Source organism: Panthera leo, chromosome D1 (assembly GCF_018350215.1).
Source record: "Panthera leo isolate Ple1 chromosome D1, P.leo_Ple1_pat1.1, whole genome shotgun sequence".
Classification (NCBI taxonomy): domain Eukaryota; kingdom Metazoa; phylum Chordata; class Mammalia; order Carnivora; family Felidae; genus Panthera; species Panthera leo.
Window position 1 is genome coordinate 395,531 of NC_056688.1, and position 26,943 is coordinate 422,473.

At 39.2% G+C, this 26,943-nt stretch overlaps 1 protein-coding gene across 4 annotated transcripts in view; it reads right to left on the reverse strand.

Moving 5' to 3' along the window:
• TRPC6 (transient receptor potential cation channel subfamily C member 6) overlaps positions 1 to 26,943 on the reverse strand; it is a 129,903-nt gene that overhangs the window by 26,491 nt on the left and 76,469 nt on the right. For 3 of the 4 annotated variants that reach the window (XR_006193685.1, XM_042905385.1, XM_042905386.1), the window contains exons 2-5: positions 12,257 to 13,031; positions 8,280 to 8,465; positions 5,545 to 5,709; positions 357 to 573 (exon numbers count right to left, since the gene is read on the reverse strand). Coding sequence is in view for 3 of the 4 variants with exons in the window: in XM_042905385.1 (XP_042761319.1) it covers positions 357 to 573; positions 5,545 to 5,709; positions 8,280 to 8,465; positions 12,257 to 13,031 (1,343 nt within the window). In the remaining variant the exon portion in view is untranslated. The remainder of the gene's footprint in view (positions 1 to 356; positions 574 to 5,544; positions 5,710 to 8,279; positions 8,466 to 12,256; positions 13,032 to 26,943) is intronic. The other variant, XM_042905387.1, reaches the window with a different exon arrangement.

Genomic DNA, 26,943 nt, shown 5'->3' on the forward strand with positions numbered 1-26,943 from the left:
TTTGGTTCCCATTACATCTCAACATAAAATCATGCAGTCGTTGTGAAATCTGAAGTCCTAGCTCTCCCAAAACATGAATGGGAGTACTTCGTCCCTGGCAGGATTCAATTAATACTATCTTATTGTTTCCTCCTGGGTTTTTCTTGGAAACTTAAAAAGCACATGGCATGTGACAAAGCTGTGCCCCAATAATGAACCCGAGATAACTGTGTTTTAAAAACAGAAAATGATGCACTGTATCGTGCGGAATGTATTTGCATAGCTGATGTGTGAAGGAATCAGTGTCATTCAAAGTGCTAAGCTGTGAAAAAAAAAAAAAAAGAACAAAACAAAGATGACACAATATCGGTCTTTACCTATTACCCAGGATATAATGAGCATCTCCATCCATGAGAAGCAGGACGTTTTCATCCTGAACAGCTGTTTTGCATTATCTGTGCTGGTTTCATTGGGAAGGAGTTTGGTGCCTTCAAATCTGTCAGCAGCATTCATCACTAGCAGCCCCAGAAAAATGGTGAAGGAAGCAGCGTGTGCCACAAACTTCATGAACGGTCCGCGCATAATCTTCCCCATCTGCCACAGTGCACAGCAAAAGAAAATCTTAACTTTGTTTTGTACACTTTGCAAAACACACACACGTGTGCACAAGAATAAATGTCTGGGTACTGCAATATTCTCCTAAGAAGGTTACGTATATTTATATAATTTATGAAAGAACAGCAACTCTTTATGCTGTGCTAAAATTTTGGTCACATTCCTCATCCATATATGCTGCTATTCTGGATTTATGTTTAAATAAATTAACTTTTGTGTTAAATGATACTTAAGTTCTAAAAATATTATATAACTCTGACAAATAGTATTTTACAACAAAAGGCAGGTCATGGTATCATTCATCATCATTCATAAAAAGCAAACTACTTGGGGCGCCTGGGTGGCTCAGTTGGTTAGACATCCGACTTCAGCTCAGGTCATGATCCCTCAGTTCACGGGTTCAAGGCCCGCGTCGGGATCTGTGCTGACAGCTCAGAGCCTGGGGCCTGCTTGCGATTCCGTCTCCCTCTTTCTCTGCCCCTCCCCTGCTCATGCTCTGTCTCTCTCATTCTCAAAAATAAACAAACATCAAAAAAAATTTTTAAGCCAACTACCTTACTAGGTACAAAGTGCTGAGGAGGCGGCAGTGAAACTACTGAACTGAATCTACTTTGCCTGGACCTTGGTCGACGTTGGCCTTGCTCGCTGCCCTTGTGTGTTTCACGGACACGCAAGCAATGCGGGTGTTGTGTGAACAATTCCAAGGAGAGAAATCCCCACTGAGGACAGGGCAGCAGGGCGGTTCCCATTATACATTCGGAACAATATCCTGGAAAGACACTGGATTGACAATCCAAAATTTTCACGTCAGGTTCCAGTTTCATTCCCTCATGAGCTGAGTGGCAATGAGTAAATTTCCTAAATTATGTAAAAATCAGACTCTCTGTGTGAACTATGGAGGCAGTGAAAGCTCTTGTGCTTCTACAGGCCCGGATTAGTTTCCATCTGAGACGCACAAATCCCCCTCGCTGCAGCAGAAGGATGCTTCGCGTCCCAGATGTGTCTCAGGGGCTCTGCGTACCCCCTAAGATGGTAACCGCCACCCAGGAGGTATGGACAGGACTCTTCCTTAGGAGAGGGTTCATAACTTCCAACAGCCTTTCAAGCGAACTTATTATTCCAGAAAAAATGTGTAAGTTGATAAACACACCACCAACACTTAGCCAGCACTTGTTTGTGCCAAGTACTGTTTTCAGGGCTTTACTCTGTGAACTCATGTCACCATGACAATGGTTCTAAGAGCAGGTGCCCCTAAAATGCCACTGTTGTTGATGAAGAGGCTGACAAAAGTCCAGACACTGGCCTAAAAGTCACACAGCTCATACGTGGTGGAGCTGGAGCCTGAGAGCAGTTCTTGTTTCTGAGTTAATGCCTCTATATGGTTTACAACACAATTTCATATTTTTTCATTGAGGTACATAAATATGTCACTTCTTCTAGAAAAAAAGAAGCTCCTTCTAATATTGAAAAAAGTAAATAGTACAATGGAAGGAATATAATGTTCTCTGTTCCTACAGACTTTACTTGTTTATGTGGTTTTCAAAACCATAAAAGTTAAAGCTGAAACAAATCATACAGTTTAGTCCCTTCTCTCTTGGTATTTAGGATCTTATGTCAGAATATCAGAATGCATGTGCACACAAGTATTTATCTCACTGTATCTAGATGGAGCTAGCTAGCTAGCTAGCTTGAAGCCAATGGATCCAGAGAATCAGCTATATTTAGATATACTGCAGAGCCAATCCAAAGTTACTTTGTAAAACTCTGCTGTAGTAATGTCTAAAAATCCTACTTTCATAAGAATACTCATTAGATTGAATCAAACAGTGTGTTTTTTTAAGATCCTGTTTAAGTAGAACTCTCAAATAATTGAGTACGTGTAAAGCAAAAACAAATGGGTAACACAGTAGGTTTGATTTTCTTTTGCCCACTGTCCTTAACTATGTTTCTGTACAAATATGAACTGTTACAGAGGTTGGGGATAAAAATGGAGTTGAGAATAAGCAGGTTGGATCGCTCTGGGACATGAGGTGAACTGTCCTGGACAGTGTCCTATCCCTCAGGGCAGAGTGTGCGATTCCCCACTTCCACTGGGGTGTGGCCCTTATGTAATATTGGCTCCTTCTTGATTTTATTCAGAAGGGGGAGAAGAGACTCAAGCCAGGCATTTTCGCTGTTATGAAACATGCTGGTTTAAAGGGGAAAAAAGCAAACAAACAACAAGCAAACAAAAAGTTCACTGGCAGGAAACTAAAATGGTGTGTTCAGATATTTATCATACCCTCTATTTCAAATCATTTAGACTTTTGTTTCTCTTTTAACTAAGGGAGATTTTTGGCACCATTCAGTGGACTTTAAGAATTGAAGTGAGTTATCCATTTTAGTAAAATTTGTCATTTATACATTGTGGGATGTAAACAAATTTCTAATAAGGTTAAAGAAGGGCACTAATCAATTGAATAAGGTGAATAATTAATGCACCTGACAAATTTTTGAGGTTAAGCACTGAAAGAAATACTTGGCTTTAAATATTACATATTATACTTTTTTCAAGTATTTTTAATGACTAAATACCTAACTCCAAAAACCAATAGAAACAGAAAAGTTTGAAGATAGCTTAAGCTAAAATGGCTTGAAATCACAGCATGACCTATTTTTATTTTATTTTATTATTTTTTTAATGTTTACTTATTTTTGAGAGAGAGAGAGTGAGGGAGGGAGGAGCAGAGAGAGAAGGAGACACCGAATCCAAAGCAAGCTGCAGACTCTGAGCTGTCAGTCCCCTGATGCAGGGCTTGAACTCATGGACCATGAGATCACGACCTGAGACAAAGTCGGATGCTTAACTGACTGAGCCATCCAGGCACCCCTGACCTATTTTTATTGTAATGACCATAAAACATATTTGGGTTATGGTGTTAAAAGAAAATAAGTGAAGAAAAGAAAGTTTCTGAAAGAAGAAAGCAGACTTGAGGAAAGAAAACCCAAATTTAAACAGGAACAGACTCTGTCAAGGTGCACAGGCTTGCAATTAGATACCTTAATTTTCATGGATGTATTGGAAATTTTTTAGTATTTAAAATGATATTTTAAATAAAAGCATTAATTTTGAGCAATCTTCCCCCATAACCTGTGAATAATGTTTATGTTCATTGCTAAGGGAAAAATTGTGAAAATCGATTCTATCATAAAGCTTCAAAGGCTAAATAACAGGCAGTAAAATAGATTTTAGATATTAAAATAAAATACCTTGACAGTGTCCTTATAATTTAATTATTTGCCTCAAGGTTCCTACACAAGGATGAAAAACAGATTCCAAGAAAGAAACATGACCAGGGAAGAAGAAAATAGTAAAGGAAATCAGGTTAATTAGGATTCAGTCAAAATCTAAGAAATTCTACAGACTGCCCCAAATAGTCTCCTGTCAGAACAGCAAGCATTCTGGAAGGCATCATGCTTCAGAACTCACTGGATATGGAGAAGGACAAATACTCAGTTTAGGAAGATACTGTAATTTTACTGAGCACAGGGTAATCAGTGAACAAAGATAATTCAGAACATCCCCACCCCCACATACTTCATTCAGCTCACATGTCTGAAGACTCAGGAAATGTACGTTAAAGAGAGAAGAGACAGTAAATGCATAGATGGAGCCCATGTGCCCATAAGGATGGGTCAGAGTTTTTGTTTCAAAGCGAAATCTGTCATTTCTGTGAAAAGGGAAGAAAAAGAAAACTGTACCTTTCTAGAAGAAAATCTATGCTACAAATTTCTAATTCTAGTAAATCTCACTATTTTCATCATTTATGTTTTACTTATAAAAGCTCAGTTTTGGGGCCTTATCTTTTTAAAGGAAAAACAACGTATAATGATAGCTTTTACCCTCAGGAGAAAATGCCCAGTTTCCCGCAGGTTTCTATCATTGCCACCACAAAGAATAATGTTGTTCCCTCTCCGTAGAAAGCCTTGCACCTATAAACCACTTAGGAAGGTCCTAAGCTAAAGCATCAAGTATGTGACTATGTAATAAGAAGACAGTATGTTGGTAATGGGGATACATGTGTTTGCATCCATGAGTTACAAAGTTTGAAAATGAGTCAGGCCCACGTTAAGAACAGCACATATTGAAGTGGCATTTTCACAGAGCACACGGATGGTCCAGCTGACATTTCAGCCACATAGCTTTAGAATTATTTCAGTCTGACTTTCAGATTTGAAACCTAAACATTACAGAAATGTGGTTTCAAAAACATGGAAGAATAAGATTTTTGGCAATGCAATTCTGTGCCTGTTAACAGAATGATAGGTCCACATGTTTCACACTTGTTCCATCACACTAAAGAAAGGCTGGATCCTTTTGAACATATTTTCACCAAAGTCTGGGCACGTGGATTTTGCTGATAGGCTATCTTTGCTGTCCAGTTACGGATTAGTCCATCCCTAAAATAAATATTCTTGACTGAACCAAGCATCACGTTAGTATTTACATGATTATTCTTTATTTAGATTAAGATTTATCTGGTAATATGAGCTAAATAAATACAAAAAATAGCTTTAATCTCAAACTTTGTCAAAGGAGGAATAAAAGACAAAAAATGTTTATCTTTTAGGATTATATTTGAAATATGTGCTCATTGCATACTATAACCTCAAAACATATATGAATTAGACATGCCTACAGAGAGGATGGAAACATAGTAACTAGGTTTTCTTTCTCAATTTAACAGTGGTGCTATTACAGGTTAATTTTCTACCCACTTTTCCCCTTATTTCCTATAGCAAATAGATGTCATTTTTGTAATATTAAAATCAATAATATTCTTTAAACCCAACTCTGACATCTATGAAATTTTCATTTGGAAAACAGAATTTTCCTTGCTTAACTGGCTCTGATATATACAGCTTGACCTACTTGTAGGTGACGATAAGGTCCAGGCTTCACAGACATACCTTGCTGCATGGAGCAAACCAGTAAATGAGAGCCAGGAAGGGCAATCCGACAGCAACCGCCAGGACCACGAGAAACTTAACCGCCATGGTCTGCTGCCGCAGACCGGAGAGGTTCTCATACCATATGGACAGAAGCTGCTGTTGACAGTTTGGATGAGCTACAAACTAGCAGGGAAGTGACAAAACATTTAATAGCTTGATTAAAGAAAAGTTCACCAACTCTTGGATTCTAAATATTTTGTTCTGTGGTTTCCCATGAAAACTACTGTTAGAAATAAAGAGTAAACATAGAACATCTAGCTGACAAGCATCAAGCAAGGCGGCAGGAGGTTCTAACATGTATTATATAAATTCGAAGATTCCAATTTATCAAATATTTCCTTTATAACTAATGGGATTCCCTTGAAAGTATAGAAAAAATTCTGAAATTTAATATTATAAAAAGATTCATAAATGCTTCACATAAGGACTTTTACATTTATATGTTATTTTCCATCTAGAAACAGTGATGTAAAGATCCTACTGGCCCAGGGGTGCCTGGGTGGCTCAACTGGTTAAGCATCAGACTCTTGATTTCGACTCAGATCATGATCCCAGAGTTGTGGGATCCAGCCCTGCATTCCTGCACTGGGCTCTGTACTGAGCATGGAGCCTGCTTGGGTTTCTCTCTTCCTCCCTCTGCCCCTCTCCTGCTGCTGTCTCTCTCTAAGAAGAAAGAAAGAAAGAAAGAAAGAAAGAAAGAAAGAAAGAAAGAAAGAGAAAGAGAGAAAGAAAGAAAGAAAGAAAGAGAGAAAGAAGGAAAGAGAGAAAGAAAGAGAGAAAGAAGGAAAGAAAGAAGGAAAGAAAGAAAGAGAGAAAGAAGGAAAGAAAGAAAGAGAGAAAGAAAGAAAGAGAGAAAGAAGGAAAAAGAGAAAGAAAGAGAGAAAGAAAGAAAGAAAGAAAGAGAAAGAAAGAGAGAAAGAAAGAAAGAGAGAGAGAAAGAAGGAAAGAGAGAAAGAAAGAAAGAGAGAAAGAAGGAGAGAAAGAAAGAAAGAGAGAGAGAAAGAAGGAGAGAAAGAAAGAAAGAAAGAAAGAAAGAAAGAAAGAAAGAAAGAAAGAAAAAGAAAGAGAAATCCTACAGGCCCAGATGTTTAAATACTTTCTTAAAACAGCATGCCATCTGTTCTGCACTGACCTACAATGCTAAACTTATTAACTCCCATTTGTATATGGGTCTGTTCCTGGACTGCCTATTCTATTCACTGATGTTATTTTTATTTCTGTGTCATAAATTCTTTCAATTAACAAAACTTAATAATTAAATTTTACTTGTTATTTTTCAGAATTTTTGAATTCTCACGTATTTATTTTCTACAAAGAACATATGGCAGGGGGCAACATTATTTAATCTACAAAAAGCAACAATGCAAAATAAAAATTGATAAAAAATGTTGAAAGGTTAAAAGAACTACAAATGCTTAAGGATGGCTCATCTCGAAGATCATTAAAACAAGAAACAATGTTTATCTTCTCAGAGTTGTAAGATTTAATAACACCTATTGTGAGTAGAAAAAATAAGCCCTCTCATACACCTCTGGCATGTATGTAAACTGGTGCACTGTTTTTAAAGAAAACTTAGCAAATGTTTTAAATTAACAAAAACCTGAAGAAAGTAATAAACACCCTTAAATAGTAAGCTGATTAAATGAAATAGTGATATAACAACACAACCTTTGAAAAGATGAGATGGATGTTTATTTACTGAAATGTGAAGATGTACAAGATATGAATTTGTGGAGAGTAATATAATGGAGAGAAACTACTCTCCGTTAAGAATTGAGAAGACAGGGGTGCCTGGGTGACTCAGTAGGTTGAACATCAGACTCTTGGTTTCGGCTCAGGTCATGATCTCATGGTTTGTGAGTGTGAGCCCCCACTTCAGGCTCCATGCTGATAGCAAGGAGCCTGCTTGAGATTCATTCTCTCTCTCTCTCTCTCTCCCTTTGTCTCTCTCTCTCTCTCTCCTTCTCCTCTTCTCTCTCAGCTCCTCTCTCTCTCTTTCTCTGGAAATAAATAAATAAACATTAAGAAAAAATAATTGGGAGGATCAAGGGAGCCTGGCTGGCTTAGTCAGTGGAACATGCAACTCTTAATTTTGGTGTTGTGAGTTCAAGCCCCACGGTGGGTATAGAGAGATTGCCTAAAAGTCAAATCTTAAAAAAAAATTGGGAAGATACAAAGGGCCATATCTATACTGTTTTATCCTTAAAAAGTATATTTTTAAAGATACGTAACCTAAGAAAGCAATCAAGAATGGGAGGTGCTGCACGAAGACGGAGACTGAAAACGCCCCACAGATACACATGGTGCAGGAGGAGATTCAAATGTTCTAAAGCAGGAACTGAGGGCACTGGTCCTGGATCAGAACACAACAGATGGGACCTGGAACAGAGTCTCAAACACTGATGTTCCTCTCAGACGACCAACGCCTTATCATCTGGACACACGAAGTCATTTCTATATCATTAGTTAAGTAAAGGAGAGTGGCTGGCAATCAGGGCATAAACACGTCCAGATGTCACAGACTTGTGTGGAGTGTAGGTTACATGACTCACAGCTAAGCACGTATGATTAGAGAAACTGCCTCATGCAACTAACTAAAAACCCAGCTCGAGCTGATTATGCCAACTCTTCAGCCTTATACAGCAGCAGTAACAATGGAAATAATGTAAATGGGGCTTCAGGCCTGGCCTTACTTTTTTTACTTCATATTTAATGGCAAGTTTCAAGCGGCTGAGATTTGGACGGCTGTGATCTCCCCCACCATGATACACTTCGATGTCCCCATTCAGAATGGCCTCCACTTCTTCGGTATTTCTGCACAGATCAAGGAGTCCAACAACAAAATCCTTGCACTGCATTGACAGTTTTTTGTAGTCATTCTGGGAAAGACAAAGCAAAACAAAAAACAATAATGGAGAAGTAGCACATTTACTAGGTGACGCAGTGGAATTTATCAGTCACTTGACAGTTGGGAGAGGAAACAAACAGAAAAATTCAATCTTTGGGTTTACTGTTCTTTTAATGTGCTTTAACTGCTGTTCTACTCAGTGATTTCTGAAGTATCTTAGCACCATAAAGATGTTCTTCATCTCCAAAGAAAGGAAATTTATCTAAAACATAAGCAAAGCTATTGAATAGTGTACTGTGCCCAAGTCACCTATAGGATCAGGAGAATATGAAGTAAGCAACTTTTCCCACAGCAGGATCCTATCACTTTGCATACATCATGTCTCATGTTCATGACTTCACCAGCAAGCACATCATGTACATTTGGTAGATCTTTGTAAGATCTTGTAAACTGTTGGTAAACTTGAGAAACACAGGACATTTGGAGAGATTCCAGAGAAAAGCAAACATATGTCATTTATCTATTTAATAAATTGTATTGAGAAACTTAGTGTACCAAAATCAGGGTCCAAGACAAGATCTAATATAAAGACTGAAAACCAGGATTCTTCTTTGGAGAAAAGAAAACTTAATGCAAATGCTTCTGTTGTAATTTATTGATGATGACCTAATATTACATTGGGAAGACTTAGGAAGTATAGATCATATTCAAACATAAAAAATTCACATCTTGAAAAGATGCTCTACATCACTGATGACCAGAAAAATGCAAATCAAAACCATAATGAGATACCACCTTACATCTGTCAGAGTGGCTAAAATCAAAAAGACATGTGTTGCCAAAGATGTAGAATAAGAAGAAGCCCCCATGCACTGTTAGCAGGAATATAAATGGTACAGATGTGGTGGAAAGCAGTATGGAGGCTCCTTAAAAAATTAAAAATAGAAATACCATAGGATCCAGTAATTTTATTACTGGATATTTACCCAAAGAATATGAAAACACTAATTCTAAAAGATACATGGACCCTGATGTTTGTTGCAGCATTATTTACAATGGCCAAGAAATGGAAGCAGTCTAAGTGCCCATTGATAGACGAATGGGTAAAGAAGATGTGGTGTGTGTGTTATGGAATATTACTCAGCCATAAAGAATGAGAACTTGCCATTTGTGACCACATTATGGTATTATGCTAAGTGAAATAAGTCAAATAGTGAAAGGCAAAGGCCATATGATTTCACTTACATGTGGACTCAAAACAGACAAACAAAGCAGGAACAGACCCACAAAAAGACTGGTGGATGCCAGAGAGGAGAGGCATGTGGGGGATGGACAGAATGGGTGGAGGGGAGTGGGAGATAAAGAATTCTAGTTATGAAATGAATAAGTCAAGGGGATAAAAGGCATAGAGTCAGAAACACAATCAGTGATACTGGAATAGTGTTGTTGGGGGACAGATGGTGGCTATATACACTTGTGGTGAGCACAGCATGATGTCCAGGCATGTTGAATCACCATGTTGTGCACCTGAAACTGATGTGACACTATGTGTCAACTATATGTCAATTAAAAACACAACTCTGTCTTATGCATATATACACCAGGTATTAACATCTTCATTCAGGTCTTTCTAATACTTCCTCCCCCTTTTTTCTCTTACATTGAAATAAAGCCATTTATAGGTCAATGTTAATCAAGAAAACCTATCAGCTTGAGTTTGTTGCATGGCAAATGGATTATATTACCTAATTTAATCTTTTAGGTCATCTTGCTCAGTTTGGTTAAATAATGTGTCCAAGATCATGTAGCCACTAAGTGTCAAAATCAAACATTAAATCCAGCTGGTAGGCCCCAAACCCTCTGCCTTTAAGGACTATGCCACTTTGTCCCTTCTTTGTGGAAAGCTTTTCTATTTTGAAAAGTGGGAAGAAGTAGGAAGCACGTAGGGCAAATACTATTCCCATTTTCCACATCAAAAAACTAAGGTTCCCTGAGGTCACATAGCCTCAGTGGCAGAGTTTACTCTTAGAGTTATAGCTTTGCTAGTTATTTCCGCCATCCTGAAGCTGCTGGTGTGTTTAGAATGAAAATGTCCCCTGGGCGAATCAGGAGAGGAAGATGGTGGAGTTCAAGCAGCTCTGGATGTTAGGCAATAAGGAGGTATTTTAGGGAAGCCTAATATGGGTGTGGGTACAGCACCTACCTGGGCTCCTCTCTGTTAATCCTGCCAAGTGACCTATTACAACTCAGTGACTTCTAAGCAGGCCATGCTTTCCTAACTGCGGGTCCAAACAGACTCCATGAAGGCAAACTGATGAAACAAATTCTGCCTAACGGAGACTGGTTCATGCTCCTTCTAAACAGGTATCTAGTCGGATAGTATAAGGAAGTCACAAGGAAACAGCTTTATCCTTTTCATGAAACAGTCAATTAGGGTCACAGGGACAAACGTTAAGGTGTGCAAGTACATATGTTCCCCATGTCCACTGTCTATAGAGTGGTTAGGGGCTTGGGTTTTTCCACTCAAATACACCTGTAATCAAATCGCAGATCCTTCAGTTTTAGCCATGTGATCTTAGATAAATTAAAATCATCCCATGAGGTAGGCGCTATTATGATTCCCATGTTACAAATGAGAAAACTGAGTGTTAGTTAGATTAAATAAGTGTTAAAGAAACTACACGTGCAGGGGCACCTGGGTGGCTCAGTTGGTTGAGTATCTTGGTTTCGGCTCAGGTCACGATCCCAGGCTGGTGAGATTGAGCCGCTGATAGCTGCAGAGCCTGCTTGGGATTCTGTCTCTCCCTTTCTCTCTGTCCCTCCTCTGCTCATGCTTGCTCTCTCTCAAAATAAATAAGTAAACATTAAAAAAAATAGCTTTAAGAAAAAAGATTGTCTCTCTCCCTCTCTCTCTGCCCCTCTCTGCCTCAAAAGAGAAAGAAAGAAAGAAAGAAAGAAAGAAGAGAAAGAAAAGGAAAGAAAAGAAAAAAGAAAAAAAAAGAAACCACACATGCAAAGTACTTCGCATGGTGCTGAGCATTTGGCAAGCATTCCATAAAACACATTTATTTTATTCTATATCATCAAAGGCAAGATCTGAAGACAGGCTGTTTCTTGACATTTGTAAGTATCCTTGCAGCTAAAGGCAAAATTTATCTTGCTCTGAAACATCTTTTCCCTCTTTCTCAGCCTCCTCAAATCCTATGCATTCTGCCCATACACAGCTGAAATGCCATGTACCTGTACCTTCCCTGAAAACTAATCTGAATTAAATGTTGCTTCCTCTGGATTCCACAGCACATCACTTACAGTCCATCTAGTAACTTCACTTCTCTCTATATCATATATATTTACGTGTGCATGTGTCTCTCAAGTCACCGTGACTTCCACCAGCTTATTCATCTTTCTGGCCTCAACAGCACTTCTCGCCATGCTGTGAACACAGACACAGTTCCAGAGGAAACAGAACCTGGCTGTAGAGTACAGCATGCCTGGACTCTGGTCCCAACTCTGCCAATTACCAGTTGTTGGTCTTGGGCTTTAAGTGACCTTTCTGTGCCTCCATTTCTTCATCTGAAAAGCAAGTAAGGTTCTCAAGGTTGTGATAAGAATTAGACATAAATGTAAAGTCTATAGAACATGTCTAAATGGTGGTGACCTCAAGTGTTACTACATATCATTGTAACAAAGAGCTTGTTGAAAAAAAAATACAAAATCACCTCCTGTCTGCAGTAGCTAGCACAATCCTAAGCACCTATGGAAGCTTATTAATACACCTTGACTGATGAGTGAAGAGTGCAGTCCTTAACGTTACAGACCTACCTTGAACTCCTTCTCAATGTTGGCCAGCACGGCCAGCTCATTGCTGAGTTCTAAAGCTGTCATGACTGGGTCTTCACTAGACAGTGACAGGTAAGCTGGACTTGCCAGGCCCTTGTAGGCATTAATCCTAGATCTGGAGTGACTAAAGGAGTCATGCTTCTGTTTCTGGCTGCACTCACTGCACTTGCAGAAATAGTCATGAGGCCGTTCAATCCGAGCACCCTTCCGCAAGAGGGTATGCACGATTTCATATTCCTGGCAGTGGGCGGCCAGAATGATTGGAGTCACATCATGAGAGAACCGTGTTCCATCTTCATCATAGGCATAAAAATCATCTTGCTGCAGTTCAGACTGGCTGGGGCTGGTGGCTAACCTCTTGCCTTCAGCAAAAGCTGGATGACTGAGAATAGCTTCCACAATCCGAACATAACCTTTACTAATAGCTAGAAGCAAAGCATCCCCAACACGAGAGAGGTTTTCTTTCTTGAGAAGAAGTTCTGTAATTTCCAGATGCTCGTTGGCCACGGCCAACTGCAGGGCATTCTGGCCCATGTAATCCACACAGTTAACATTGAGGGACAGACATTCTTCTAACATCTTCCTCACCACTGGGATGTTGCCATATTCAGCAGCATCTAAAAAACGTTCCTCCTCAATAGATAAGCTTGTTGAGTGATCGTTAAACATGTAAGCTGGTCCTCGGTTGGCTAACCTTCTCCCCTTCTCACGGAGAATCGTCTGCCGCCGGTGGGCCAGTCTGTTGTCGGTGTCCTGGCTATAAGGAAATAGAAAGATTGGGAACAAATCATATTAAGAGCATTTTAGTGAGCCAAATGACTTGCCATTCAACTAATGCAACCCTCAAGTCTATGAGATGTTGTCTCATCATCTCTAGACCAACTGTAATATAAATGAGAATGCATTTATTTGTTAATGGATTCCAAGAACTTCTTTAAGAAAGCCAAGCACTTTGCAGATTTTAACGTTTCCATTTGGAGTGGAGACTCTGGCAATTCCTATAATCTCTCTGTGCCATTGAAATAAGGATTAATATGAGTGTTTCAATCACAGATAGTATAAGAAAGACCCACAATCAGTCACCAATATTATATACAGGGTGAAAATATTAAAAAATAGAGAAAATAGTAAATCCATTCAACACATACTTACTGGTTGCCTCCTATGCCAGGGCCAGGGACTGTATAAGGCCCAGGAAAATCAATGGTGACAAAAGTAGAAACTTTTCTGCCCTTATAAATCTTATACTCTAATGGGAGAAACTGGGAACTAGAACATTGCCTTGTTATCAGTTGTCTGTCATGATAAACCTATAGCAGGGTTATGTAGCATAGCTTCCAGGAGAAAGTTAAAGGCTAAAAATGGAAGGATGAGTACAAGTCAAGTGAGGGTGTGCTTTAGGAGGGTGGGACAGAGGTTGGGTACAGGTAGAGCGCTTTCTCCAACGGAAGGGTCAACCAGACACTATAGCACAGATTTCATTAATAGGAACAGTTAAGACTTGGACTCTGCTAGGTGTTCTAAAAATCACTGGAAATGAGAACATTATGAGTAAGGCACAGGTGGGAAGGAACACTTCTGTGATGGAGATGGGTCAAAGAGATGGCCAGCCTTTAGTGCAGGCCTTCAGTCTGTGATAGGAGACAGTGATCCCTTCTCTAGTCAAATGCTACAATGGACATTTTCTTCCTTATTGATTTATAACTGTATGTCTTAAAGTTTACGGCTCAATCCTTATCACTGTCACTAACCACAGACTCAAAGGTACAATTCACTGCAGAACAGGGAAGGGCCATGTTAGGAGGGTGGGGGCTGAAAGGAAGGAAAAAGGTGTGGTTGGTGATAGATATGATAGATGTTTCCTCTCTTTGTAAATGTTTCCTAGAGCCATCCCTCTGAAGACTGTCACAAATTTCCCAGTATGAAGACAACTTAAATTGGTCCAAAGACCCCATAAATGATCTTCCCCTCCAATGTGGCCTAAATATCTTTCTCTACGAGTCCTTAACCATCTTAATATCCAATATCCAGGTAGTGTTGTCTACGGTTGTGTGATTCCCAAAGAAATAGCAAGATGTCAGCCAACTCACAAATGATTATGATTCTCCAAGGAGCTTGAACAGTATGCTGCCATATTAACCAATCATCTCTAGACCAACTATAATATAAATGAGAATGCATTTATTTGTTAATGGATTCCAAGAACTTCTTTAAGAAAGCCAAGCACTTTGCAGATTTTAACGTTTCCATTTGGAGTGGAGACTCCAATGTTTTCCATACACTCATTCAACAGTGAGCCCTCCAGCCATCCATGGTGTCTCTTCAAAAGTGACCAGCCTGATGTGTTATTAAAGAGACAACTTTGTAAATTTAAAAAATGATGTCAAGGGCAATGGCTACAACACCAGTAATTTCTAAAGTCAGTCTTTTGATATTGTATGGGGAACTTTTGTTAAGTATTAAGGGAATGATCTCTACATGTATTTTGCTTTCTGTAACTACTGCTTTGTTTTCCATTCCATTTTTAATGTTATCAAAGTTATGCACATACACAAATAGAGGACTCTATATGCTTTATGAAAACAGCAGCCCTCTGTGTTTCATTTTCCCCACTTCCTGATCCCCAGAGGCAATAATGTCAACATTTTAGCTTATTATTTTACAATTTAAAAACTTACAGCCATACAACTTATTAATATTGTTATTTCTGAATTTCCAGGTTTGCAATTATCTATGGAATTCTCACCAAAGGTGAAATTCAGCCCACTTTAACAATCTCCCTGCCCCCGCACACACGCCCACATGGACACACCTCAACACACCTCATGGTCCTTTATCATTCCAGGGTAGTTACAGCATAACTTCGGCTAGATAACTACTACATTACAATAATACAGTGATAGTCCGAGCTGTGACAAGGAGTGTACCATGGTGTCTTTCAGGATACTACTTCCCTATGTCCTGAAATCCAGTTGTTAATAATTCTCTTCCTGTATTCATATGCTTAATGTTCTGTGTACTTATGACCAATGCAACAAAATTCTACTCTCCTTTGGTCTAAATCTTGTTTTAATTCATCCAACATCCTATGTATTTTTTTAATTTTAGCCTCTTGAAGAGTCTTTTCTGTAGCCTCCTGATCTGCTAACCTGGACATGGTTACAGTCTAGACTCAAACATATGTTGCCTTTGAATCTTCCTTTGGCATCATCCCAACGATTCTCTTTGCTTTACTTTTATTTTGGGTTCCTTGTGTTCTGAATCCCAGACTCTCCTCTTTCTTAGCTCACTCCTGTGCCCTAGTATAGCACATGCTCCACTAGCTGACTGACAAAGTATGTGCAGGAGGTAAACTTGAGATTTTGCATGTCTAAAAATGACTGTATTATTGACAACCTTAATTGGTAGTTTAGCTGGGTAGAGAATTCTAGGTTAACAATAATTTTCAAAGCTTTGTACTGTTACATTCTAGTTTTTGTAGTTGCTATTAGGAAATATGATTCTGGATGTTCTCTTTGTCTCTGGTGCCCTAAAATTACATAATTTTTTGTTGGAGGGAATATCCTTTCTTCTGTGGTTCTGTGCACTCAGTAAATCTTTTCATCTGGAGAAATGGGTGCTTTTCTGAGAAATATTTTTAACTCATTTCTCTGATAATTCTGTTTCCTGCTGTCAGTGTTGTTTCTGGGACTCCTTTTGGATGCTGGACATTCTGGGATTACCACTAAATTTTCTTATCTTTTCTGTCCAATTTTCCAGTTAATTGTGGGTTTGTTGTTTGGTTTTTGTTTTTGCATTACACTATGGACATTTCTTGCATTACACTATGAACAATTTCTATTATCCTCTAATATATCTTTTGAAAAATTTTCTCTGCTGCTATGTTTATAATTCTCAAGAACATTTTTTTTGTTCTTTACAATGCCTTTTCTTCAAGATGAAGACACATTATCTTCTCTTACCTAATCCAGAGACATTAGTGATAAAGACCACACAGACCAGAACACTTTACAGAATTTACTCCTAAGTTGCTTTTTAATGTATATTATGTACTGTAGATTTTATATTAGAGTTTTTCATCCAAAAGCTAGTGACCCTTAGTAGGCATACTTTTGTATTTAAAAGAAATAAAATTAATTCTAATGTCTCTTCTAAGAGAATGCAATTTTCCCTCATAAAAAAATTTGCCAGCATCTAATGTCAGTTTTTGTGAAAGGCAATTCTTGGAGGTGAGTTTTTAGAAGAGCGGCATTATTTCTGACTTAACAGAATGGATGAAGTAGAAGCATGGAGAGTCTCGTCACATGAGCAGCTATCATTCTTCTTCCCTCTAAGATTTTGAACCCCTTTCCCTCCTCTCTGTCACTCTTCTGGCCTCTAAAAACCCCTTCCAGCGTGTATTACCCCACAGCTGCTGCTGTAGATTGTAGACTAGAGGAACCACGAAGATTAGGGGGAGAGGAAGTGTTGCTAACCACAGAGAATGTGTTCAAAAAGAAAAACTGTAAAATGAAGGGAGAAAAGAGCTAAGATCAGGGCATTTATGAAAGTGAGATGAAAAAGCACTATAGGGAGAACTTGGGGAAAGGTCCTGTAAAAACAAAACCAAAAAGGCATAAAATGGACACAAAATAGTACCAAGAACCAAGCCTCTGTTTTGTTCTTTTTCTACCATAAGAACAAGAGAAATAATTACTCCAGCCTATGTCATAGGATTTTTCCACGGTCAATTCAAATCACAAATTGGAAAGCACCTAAATTTGAGTTTCATTTTTTTTTTACAGCCACAGGAATATGCATTTATATGAACAAGAAGGTCACCAACTTTACTACTTTTCAGCTGTTATTCACATGGAATACCCATGAAAGGCAAGGACTGAGATGGTAATTGAGAGGCTTTTGTCTCTTTAAAAGAAGGAAAATCATTATAAGTAATTTAACTTATATCTCAATTTTTAGTTTCCAAAGTACTATTTGTTCATATAACACCTCTAAATTTACACAGAGGTAGTTTTGTGACATCTTTAATTCTAAAATTTTAAAAGACTGATATATGACTTTAATGCCTATTTATCTGAATAATGGCAGGCTCTATCCTAGCAAGCCACTCTTCTAAGGATACGTCCCATTTTCTTCTAGACTGTTATGGCTTTCCTACCTATAGCAGCCATTCTTTTGAGGAAAGAGCAAAAACATTTCCATAGAAAATGTTTTCTTCACATTTAAAGCATCTCTTGTCCCATTGTGGCAACCATAAATATTAATCCTATGCAGTGACATGAATTTCTGACACATTTTTTGGAAAGGCCTGGATTATCATTACCTCTTCAGTACTCTGTGGCCAGTAAAGCCTGATACAGGACACGTCTAGAGGCGTTTGAGATTGCCCTAAGGAAGATAACCACTGCATGCTCTCGGAAGGCAGTTCTTGCACTGGTAGTGAGATAAACCAAGAGCTGCCAGTATGGTGACCCAACAAAATGCATACTTTGCTGCCTCTGGTCTTCCCTAACTGCAGTCTCAAAGGCTCCATGTATTGTATTTTGCCACAAGTGGTGTTGCTTAACCCTGCATTTCAAATGCAAAAGCAAAACGTGTAAAACCACTTTTTCAGGAACACACATTTTAAGACTTTCAAGAAAGCTATGAGATGCTGCTAGATTACATTACCCCTCTGAGGGATTTTACAAGGCTATACTGTAGAACTGTACATTAATTGCAAAGTAACCTCATAAAACCACCTACTAGAAAGAGGAACAACCGCCCAAAGCAATATATCAACAAAAGAGATATTTTCATTCCAGCTAAAGGGCACATTTTTGCAAAGTCAGTTCTTCTATTTAAGAAAAATATTTATTAAGAATTTTTCTTCATCCATTCAGCCATATTTAGCAGGATTAAATGTTTAGTAACCTACATTTTCATGTCTGTATTTTAAAAATTTGTTTTATCACAATATTTAAATACCAGTTCTAGGAAGGAATGTAACTAGCCACTGCCCACTTGGTACTCAAATACTGATTAAGTCATGAAAATCAACAGTTTTTACATACCTCACTTTCCTGATTCTTTTTGCTGGCGAAATATTGCCTGTTGCCCCAGATAGTGAGAGATGAAATAATCCATCTCTATTGAAAATGCCAGCAATGCAAATTAGCTTCTGAGTCGAATGGACTGTGTGCTTTGAGTCCAGAGTATTTGTAGTGATTCCTCTATTTCCTGTTCAAATATAATGTGCTTTTACCAAATGGAACTGCTCTTATACAAACTAAGCTTTACATTAAGTATCTAACTTAATTTTTTATTTTGTGTTTCCAAAATACTTGAAATTTTAAAATCAAAGCACAATTCTACCAAATAAGACGTGTGAAAATATAAATGGCACATAACTATCCATGCAGCGTGGAAAAGCCAAGATAGCAGATTGTTAGATTTAATCTGGGAAGGTGAAAATAAAGGAGATTCCAGGATATATATTTTATTACCTGCACGATTATACAAGGAAAAATTGGACTTGAGTACTTACAATTAACAGTCAACACAACTAGCAATTCTGCAGACCACTTTAGAAGGATGAATGATGAAAGTAGTTTTGGTCTAATTTATAACAATGAAATTATTTTCACTTTATCTGCTTAATTCCTGGCCACACACCCCTGGCCTTCCCTCCAGGGTTGAGGGAGCAGTAAACAATTAGAGTGGTTTTCCTACATCCAATGAGACCAAGGAATATTTTGCTTTATTCACCAGTGGATCCCCAGTGCTTAGCAGAAAGGCACACTGCAAACCCTCACACAATTGTCTAACTCACACGTCCTTCTCATCAAAGGAATTAAGGTCAAAGCCCAGAGCCCATTCGTTCCGATTAAACCAAGAGCAAATACAAGGTACAGCCCTACAAACAAAACACGATGGTTGAACCTCAGTGTGTCCTGGGGTATGTACAACATTTTATATTACTTTCAAATTAGCATCGAGCTTAATAGGGAACAGAGGAAGTTGGAAGACATATCTTTTTAAGGGCGTCTTTGTGACTGCCTTGATCCAGAAGTAGAGATTTTCTTGTCCTTTCCTGTCACTGATTCTGCTCTCTGCATGTCCTTGACACTACACATAAAGCATAAACCCATTTTCACAACATATTACCAAATCCCTGTGACTTCCAGAGAGTTTTCAAGATAGAAATTCTATATATATTATGATTCAGTTAGCTTCAATTTTCCCCTGTTCACTCAAATACTAACTTACTGAGTGATCCTTCACACGTCACACCACCACCTTGTTCCAAGAGTGAAACACAGACTCCTGAACTGCTCGTCATGTTCAGTTGGGAGCCAGCTGGTTGTGTGTAAGTTACATATTTTTGGTTATTTTTATCACCGATTGACATTTGCTTGTATAAATTAGAAACCCAACTATGTAAGAGAATGAAAATAGTAGTAAATAATGAAAGTTATAGAAACTTTCTACATGATAACTAAGTCTGAAATGTCATTGTTTCTTTTTAGCCTCCACTTTCTGGATTATTCTAGGTATCATGGCTTCCTCCTTTGAAGTGTTCTTTGGTTGGTCTCTGGACACATGCATCTATTTTGGTCTATTTTAGTAGAGTACTCTTGAGAATATTAAAAAGTTGATGTGTAATACAAGCAAAATATATCCTAATTATCTCACCAAAGAGAGAGATTTAAACTATTTGCTTCTAATAGCAGAAGCTGTCATAGTCCTATGTATTACACAAACCTATTTTCCCATTCCACAAGTAACCTCTGTGTAAGACAGATTCCAGGCTGGGAAAAAACCAGCATACTTAAACTGGGTAATAGGAGGAGTTTAATGAAGAGACTCTAGGAATGTGTGGGCAGGAATTAGGGAAATCCAACACGGTGCCAACATTTTACCCAGGTCTAGGATGGTGCAGGATTAGGCCTGAAAGGGGCATAAGGAGGTAATAGTTACTGCAAGTTAGGATAACTATAAGGATAACACTTGACAGAGTTTCTGACCTTTGGAAGAGGGCAGCAGCCAACCCTCAAGGAGAGAGTTAGGGGAACTTATACCCTGACCTCCCTCTCTCGTGACCTCTGTTATCCCACAGGGACCTCCCATGGGCTGCACCCACTCAAAGCCTGGGGACAGAGGAGCCCACTGATATAGCCTGCACAGGTCTGCATTGATGTCCTCCCTAAGGAAGAGGACGGTGTGTGTGCAAAGTAGAAAGTGGAGCAGAAGAGCCAGGCCAACAACAGCCAGCACACTCTCTAAGAGTGAGTCTGACTTTGCCATGATTAACTCCCTCAGAAACTACTGATGAAAGCACGTGCAGAGAGAAGATGGCAAGTGTACAATGCGTTTATTATGAACCCAGAGGCATCAGTTCTCATCTTTCTAGGCTTATTTTCCCTTCAATAAGCTAACTATCAGGAGAGACACTCATATTCAACTTCAGGCAGTACACTATCTTAAAAAATGAGCCCATAACTAAGATTCATCCACCTGAATTTTAAGTTAATACTCATAAGAGGCTTAACATGAGCAGTTCTGACTCTGAGGGTGGGAAGGATAGTAATGTAATGTCATAGAAACATTCAGAATTGTTGAAATTGTGTGTTCAGCAGATGCTGAAGCTGTTGACTGCTGGAGGTATCCATGCTAAAGGAACGGCCTTCACTAACAAGTCTGGAACATGCTCCCAACCTCCACCACAGGGGCCAGATCCAACTGCCCACGGGGCAGGTTAAATCTACACAAGCCTGTCATGAACAAGAGAGTGCAATACAGAGGGGACGATGACTGCATGACGTGGGGAACACTTCAACTTATTTAGAAAACAAACTTACAGAATGCCTTTCTTTGCTGATTTTAGACAGCTCTCAAACCTCATATCCACCATCAAGATCTTAACAGTTCCTTCCTTCCTTCTTCCTTCCTTCCTTCCTTCATCATTTCAAACATTTACTGTCCCAGGCGCTATGGCAGGCAATGGGAGATTCAGCAGGGAAGGACACTCAGAGGGCAGAAAAGAGAGCACTGGTTAAAGGCATGGATGTAAGAGTAACTAGACACAGGTTCAAGTTCTAACCTGCCCATTGTTGACTCTCTGGCTTCCTAAAAAATAAGGATTATAATGATCCTATTTCCCAGGATTGGTGGGAGGGTTACAATATTGTGTGTATTTTACTTGGAAAATGTTATTTATAGCCCTGTCGTGATACTACAAGTCTTAGTCATCTTAAGAACGTTATGCAGTACTCATTATTCTCATTGACGTAAAGATAATGCAAGCCATTTAGTACTTGATAATAGTAAGTGCTCAATATGTAGTCTTAACTGTTATTATTCTACAGTATTTTCAAGTAATTTGTACTTGTCATAAACTGAGATACACTTATCCACCTTCAGTAAAAATGAGGTATGGCAATTTAGTAGAGTTTGATTTTGAACACACTTATTGTGTCAAGGAAATTGTAAGTTCACTATATACTTACCCCTAGGTTTTTAGCTTCTACATAAGACTATCAGGTGAACTCCTATGAATATGTATATTATATTAACTAACTTCACTAGAACTGACAGGCTGAGAACTGACATTCACTAAAAGTTTACTATGTGCCAATCACTTTATCAGTGTTATTTTGTTTAATTTTCCTATAGTTGGTGAAGTTGGCTTTATTACTTCTGCTTCACACATAAAGAAATGTTTTGGGATTTGTCCAAAACAGAGATGATACACATTGGGGAAAGTGTTGTTGTTGTTATTATGTTTTAATACAGCTGAAAAAAGCTAAGATGGAATACCCTTAAAACAAAACAAAAATGAGGCCTCTACAATTCCTGTATAATACACAGAAAACTCTTTACTAAACTCATACTAACAATAAATGGTAAAGCAAGATTGTACACTTAGGTTCACAGATATTGTAGTTCATTTTTATATCTTATTTTACTATTGTGAAAGATAGAGCTATAATTTTAAGTTTAATAAAATTAACAGCATGTATCCCCCACAACGAGCCCCCGTCTGAGGACTAGATCACTGATACCCTTGAGAAGCCCCGTTCTGCCCATTCTGAATCACTATCTGCCCCTACAACACTACCTGGCCTTTGTGGTGAACGTTCCTTCAACTTTACTATTTTTTTTTAGCTCTTCCATCTTTGTAGCCCTAAACAATAGAGACTGGTTTGCAAAAAGGAGGTATTTAGCACAAATCCAACAGAGGAGGGAAGGGAAACACTGCCCCCGCTGGCAGAGCAGAGGCGTGCCTGCAGCTTTTTGGAGAGCTCATCCGCACCCCGCCCCCACCCCACGTGAGTTAGTTGGAGTGACCACGAGTGGGTCCTGGGACACACAGGTGACATCAGGCTGCTGTTCTTGCCTCTCTTACAGAGGAACGGGCCAAGGCAAAACCCCTCGGAGGGAAGGGAGGACTCACCGTTTCTCTACTCTTCCATAACACCAACGTTGTTAGCCAAGGTCTTTTGCATCTCCTTTTCTCTGTTTTCAAAAACCAATTTCACCAAAACAAAACACTGCATTACACTGCAGGCTTCGTAGTGTGACTATAGCCATAGTAGCTAGAAAGCTCCCACTTCCACTGGGCCAACAATGGAACGTGTCTACTTCCATTGGCACAGCTACATCCTGCTGTCAGGGGCCTGGTCAGCAAGCTGCAGTAGAAAATGGGATTTTCCAGGTGGCTAGAGCTATAAAAGTTATACGACTTCCCTGAAGATGGGTGAAAAGGAAAACCACTGAAACCATTGCTTTGGTGCAACACAAAGCAAACTCGCTGACTAACTCCTAGAGGCTTTGGAATCACATGTACAAAAAAACAAGGCTCTACTTTTCTATGGAAAAGTTATTCTTATTTTACCCTTCTTCTTTCATGGTAAAAACAAACTTCAGTCCCTGTACAGTCAACCACACCATTTTGATGAACTGCATTATATTGCTATGCGAGTAAGTTTAAAATTGAGAACGGGGCCCAAGTTTCAGGTTTTCTCTATGCATCCTACTCGGTGATTCCTTATTAACACCCTGAGTCACAGAGTGAATGTGAGTGCACAGGATATATTTCTGCATCACTTCTGCTTTATCCACCAAGGCACTAACAGTGAAACCACAGACCAAAATGCCAGGTGAGCACTTAGAAACGGTGTCTTTTCAGGGGTGCCTGGTGGGCTCAATCAGTTAAGCATCCGACTTCGGCTCAGGTCATGATCTCACAGTCCACGACCTCACAGTTCATGAGTTTGAGCCCTGCGTCAGGCTCTGTGTTGATGGCTCAGAGCCTGGAGCCTGCTTCGGATTCTGTGTCTCCCTCTCTCTCTGCCCCTCCCCCACTTGCATGCTCGCTCTCTCTCGCTCTCTCAAAAATAAATTAAAACATTAAAAATTTTTACAAAAAAGAAAGAAGTGGTGTCTTTCAACTTCTCACTTTTCAAGTACCTGTCTTAAGTTTTTTAAGAAGAGGAAATGTGTAAAAATTATTTTCTAATGATACAGATACTTTCCACGTGAGGAAAGTAAGGCCCCCAGTAACTTACCCAATGTTAAACAGCTACCTATAACCTTAAACTATTGACTCCTTCTTCACCCCAAGACGTTATTGATGTGGGAAACAAAGGCAAAAGAAAAAAATGAAATTTCCTTACTACCCATTGACAACTCCTTGAAACAGGCAGAGTGACCTTCTTCTGGGAGCTCAGCTGCCTGGATGATGACATTTTGCTAAATGTCATCTTAGCCTGACGCCTCAGGATTCTGTAAATCTACTTTAATATGTATAACTTCATTTGGAGGGGCGCCTGGGTCACTCAGTTGGATGAGCATTTGACTTCTGATCTCAGCTCAGGTCATGATCTCACAGGTTCGTGGGTTCAAGCCCCACATCAGGCTCTGTGCTGACAGTGCACAACATGCTTGGGATTCTCTCTCTCCCTCTCTTTCTGCCCCTGTGTCACTCACTTCCTCTCTCAAAATGGATAAACTTGAAAAAAAAAGACACTTCTCACAAGGGGCTTTAAAAGTAAAGCCCCAATCTTTAACATTCTAAGTCTCCACTTCCTGCTTTTTCCCCCCATCTTACCACATATCACCATCATCTATATTTTACCTATTTGTCTTATTTATGATCTGTCTCTCTCACAATAATGTAGTCCTGTGAAGGCATTCTACATACTTCCCAATGCCTGGGGCAGTGCCTGCACTTGTGAGGTCCCAGGGAACATCTGTTGAATGAATGGAAAAGTGTACAGATATAACCTGAATTGACTGGTGTAAGGAAATGAATGTCTCTCCAGTGCCAGCATTACACAAAGTTTTTTTAGGAGGTCAATAAAATCTATAAAGCTCCCCAGATTAGAAACAGAAAAGAGAGAAAATACAAATTACTAACGCCAAGAAAGAAAGAGGTACATCATTACAGATTTTGCAGGCATTGAAAGGACAATAGCATATGATAGACTACCTCATGCTTATAAATTTCATAACTCGGACTAGCAAAAACATTTTTAGATACAACACTAAACGCATGATCCATGAATTTTAAAAAATTGGTACATTGGGTGTCATCAAAATGAAGAACTTTCACTTTTTGAAAGACACTGTTAAAATAATAAACAATAAGCCACAGTTTGGAGAAAATGTTTGTAAATCACCTACCTGATAAATGAGTTGTATCCAGAATAAATAAAGAATGTACAATATTCAGTAATAAAAATCTAATAAAAAAGAGCAAAAAGAACCCAATACTATGAAGAATCCAATTAAATTTTTTTTTTCAATGTTTTTTATTTATTTTTGGGACAGAGAGAGACAGAGCATGAACGGGGGAGGGGCAGAGAGAGAGGGAGACACAGAATCGGAAACAGGCTCCAGGCTCCGAGCCATCAGCCCAGAGCCCGACGCGGGGCTCGAACTCACGGACCGTGAGATCGTGACCTGGCTGAAGTCGGAGGCTTAACCGACTGCGCCACCCAGGCGCCCCGAAGAATCCAATTAAAATAAGCAAAACTTTGATAGACATTTCACCAATGCTTAAGTATGAATGATAAGTAAGCACAGAAAAAGCCACTCAATGTAATTAGCCAACAGAGACGGAAATGATGACCTCTGTAAGGCACACTGCACATCTATGAGAATGGCCAAAATTAACAGGAATAATTGTGCCATACTCCAGTGAGGATGCAGGACAATGGGAACTTTTTTCTGTTCCGACTACTATTATTTTACTACTACTACTATGCAAGATTTCTAGTTCACTAACATCCCCTTCTGTATATGGAGAGTTCAGACACTTTAGCGGACTGTTTGTTGGCTGTCTTGGTGCAGGAGACGGGGCTGTGGACCCTTCAAGTTGTTAGTTATCTACCTTATTCTAAGACAAAACCTTTTTCCTTTTTGCTCTTTTTCTCTTTCCCTAGATAATAGCCAAAAGACACTTCACTTTTGCCTTTCTCTCTGGATCAGACACATCATGAAGCATACTTTTTCAACGTGTGCATGCTTCCAAGTCCTGTCTACGCTCTGATCTACCAGGGCACCGTCTTTAGGATTTTTCAGACGGAAGGTCAGCTTAGTCTTTCTGGCAGTAGTTTTAGATCAACCCAAAGCTGTTTGCTAGTTTTCTTCTGATCTCTCTCCCGTAGTTTTTCTTGCTCTGTCCTTGCTTGTTCCAGAGCAGGCCAGGGTGGAGGAGGGCAGGGGAGCAGGATGTGAGAACTTGCATTAGGATCTAGTAGGATTTTCTCTTGCAGTTGTTTTGAACTTTGGTCACCTCCTGTTGTAGGCGCCAAGGGCAGGCTGCCCCAAGATGGGCCACTTTGTCATGAACATTATCCTGAGTAAAATCAATCCAAACCCAGCAGATTCGGGAAAAGCTCTTTACCTCCCCCTCAATTGCCTGCTTGTACCAGGAAGAGAGATATTAACAGAGATTCCTCTCCAGCAAAGGAACCCATCTGTGCAACAGAGCAGCCCTGTTTTCCCAAACATCTCCTCTCACCTTCCTGCTAATGGCCTTCATGTCCTCTGTGTCTGCTTCCTGTCCTCCAACTTGACCCCAGTCCTGAGTTCCCGGAAACATCACGATGCCTCACTGTTTTTGGAACTCCTGGTTTGTGTGGACTCCCTGTATGTACTCCTAGTAGATGTGATTTTCTCCTGTTAATGTGTCTCATGCCAATTTGATCTAAGTCCAGATAGAAGAACCACATGGCAGGAAAGGTCTTCCTCCCAACACTGTCTTCAGATTATGCCATAGGCATGTTTTCTGTGCAGTTTATTTGCCTCTTCTTATTCTGTATTGTCTCTGGGATAAACCAGCAGATGGGAAGCTGAAGAGTAACCACTGTCTCTCACTAGCTGGAATTTTCTCTTCTTTCTTTTTCTCATGAAACAGTTTGAACCAGTCATACCAGAAGTAAAACATATATTCCACTAAACTTTGGAGACTAGTTCTGTAATAAAACTAATTTCAATCCTCAATGGAGAGTAAAAAAGCAAAAAGCCCATATTTTCCCTAAGGTTAGGTAGGCGTCCATTTCACTGACACTTATTTCTGGCTTAATTGGAAAGACTAAACCATTTCAGTGGTTCTACATTTGAGATGACCATTTCAGGCGTGTGAATAGAAAATAAACTTGTTTAAAATCCAAGGTTGCACA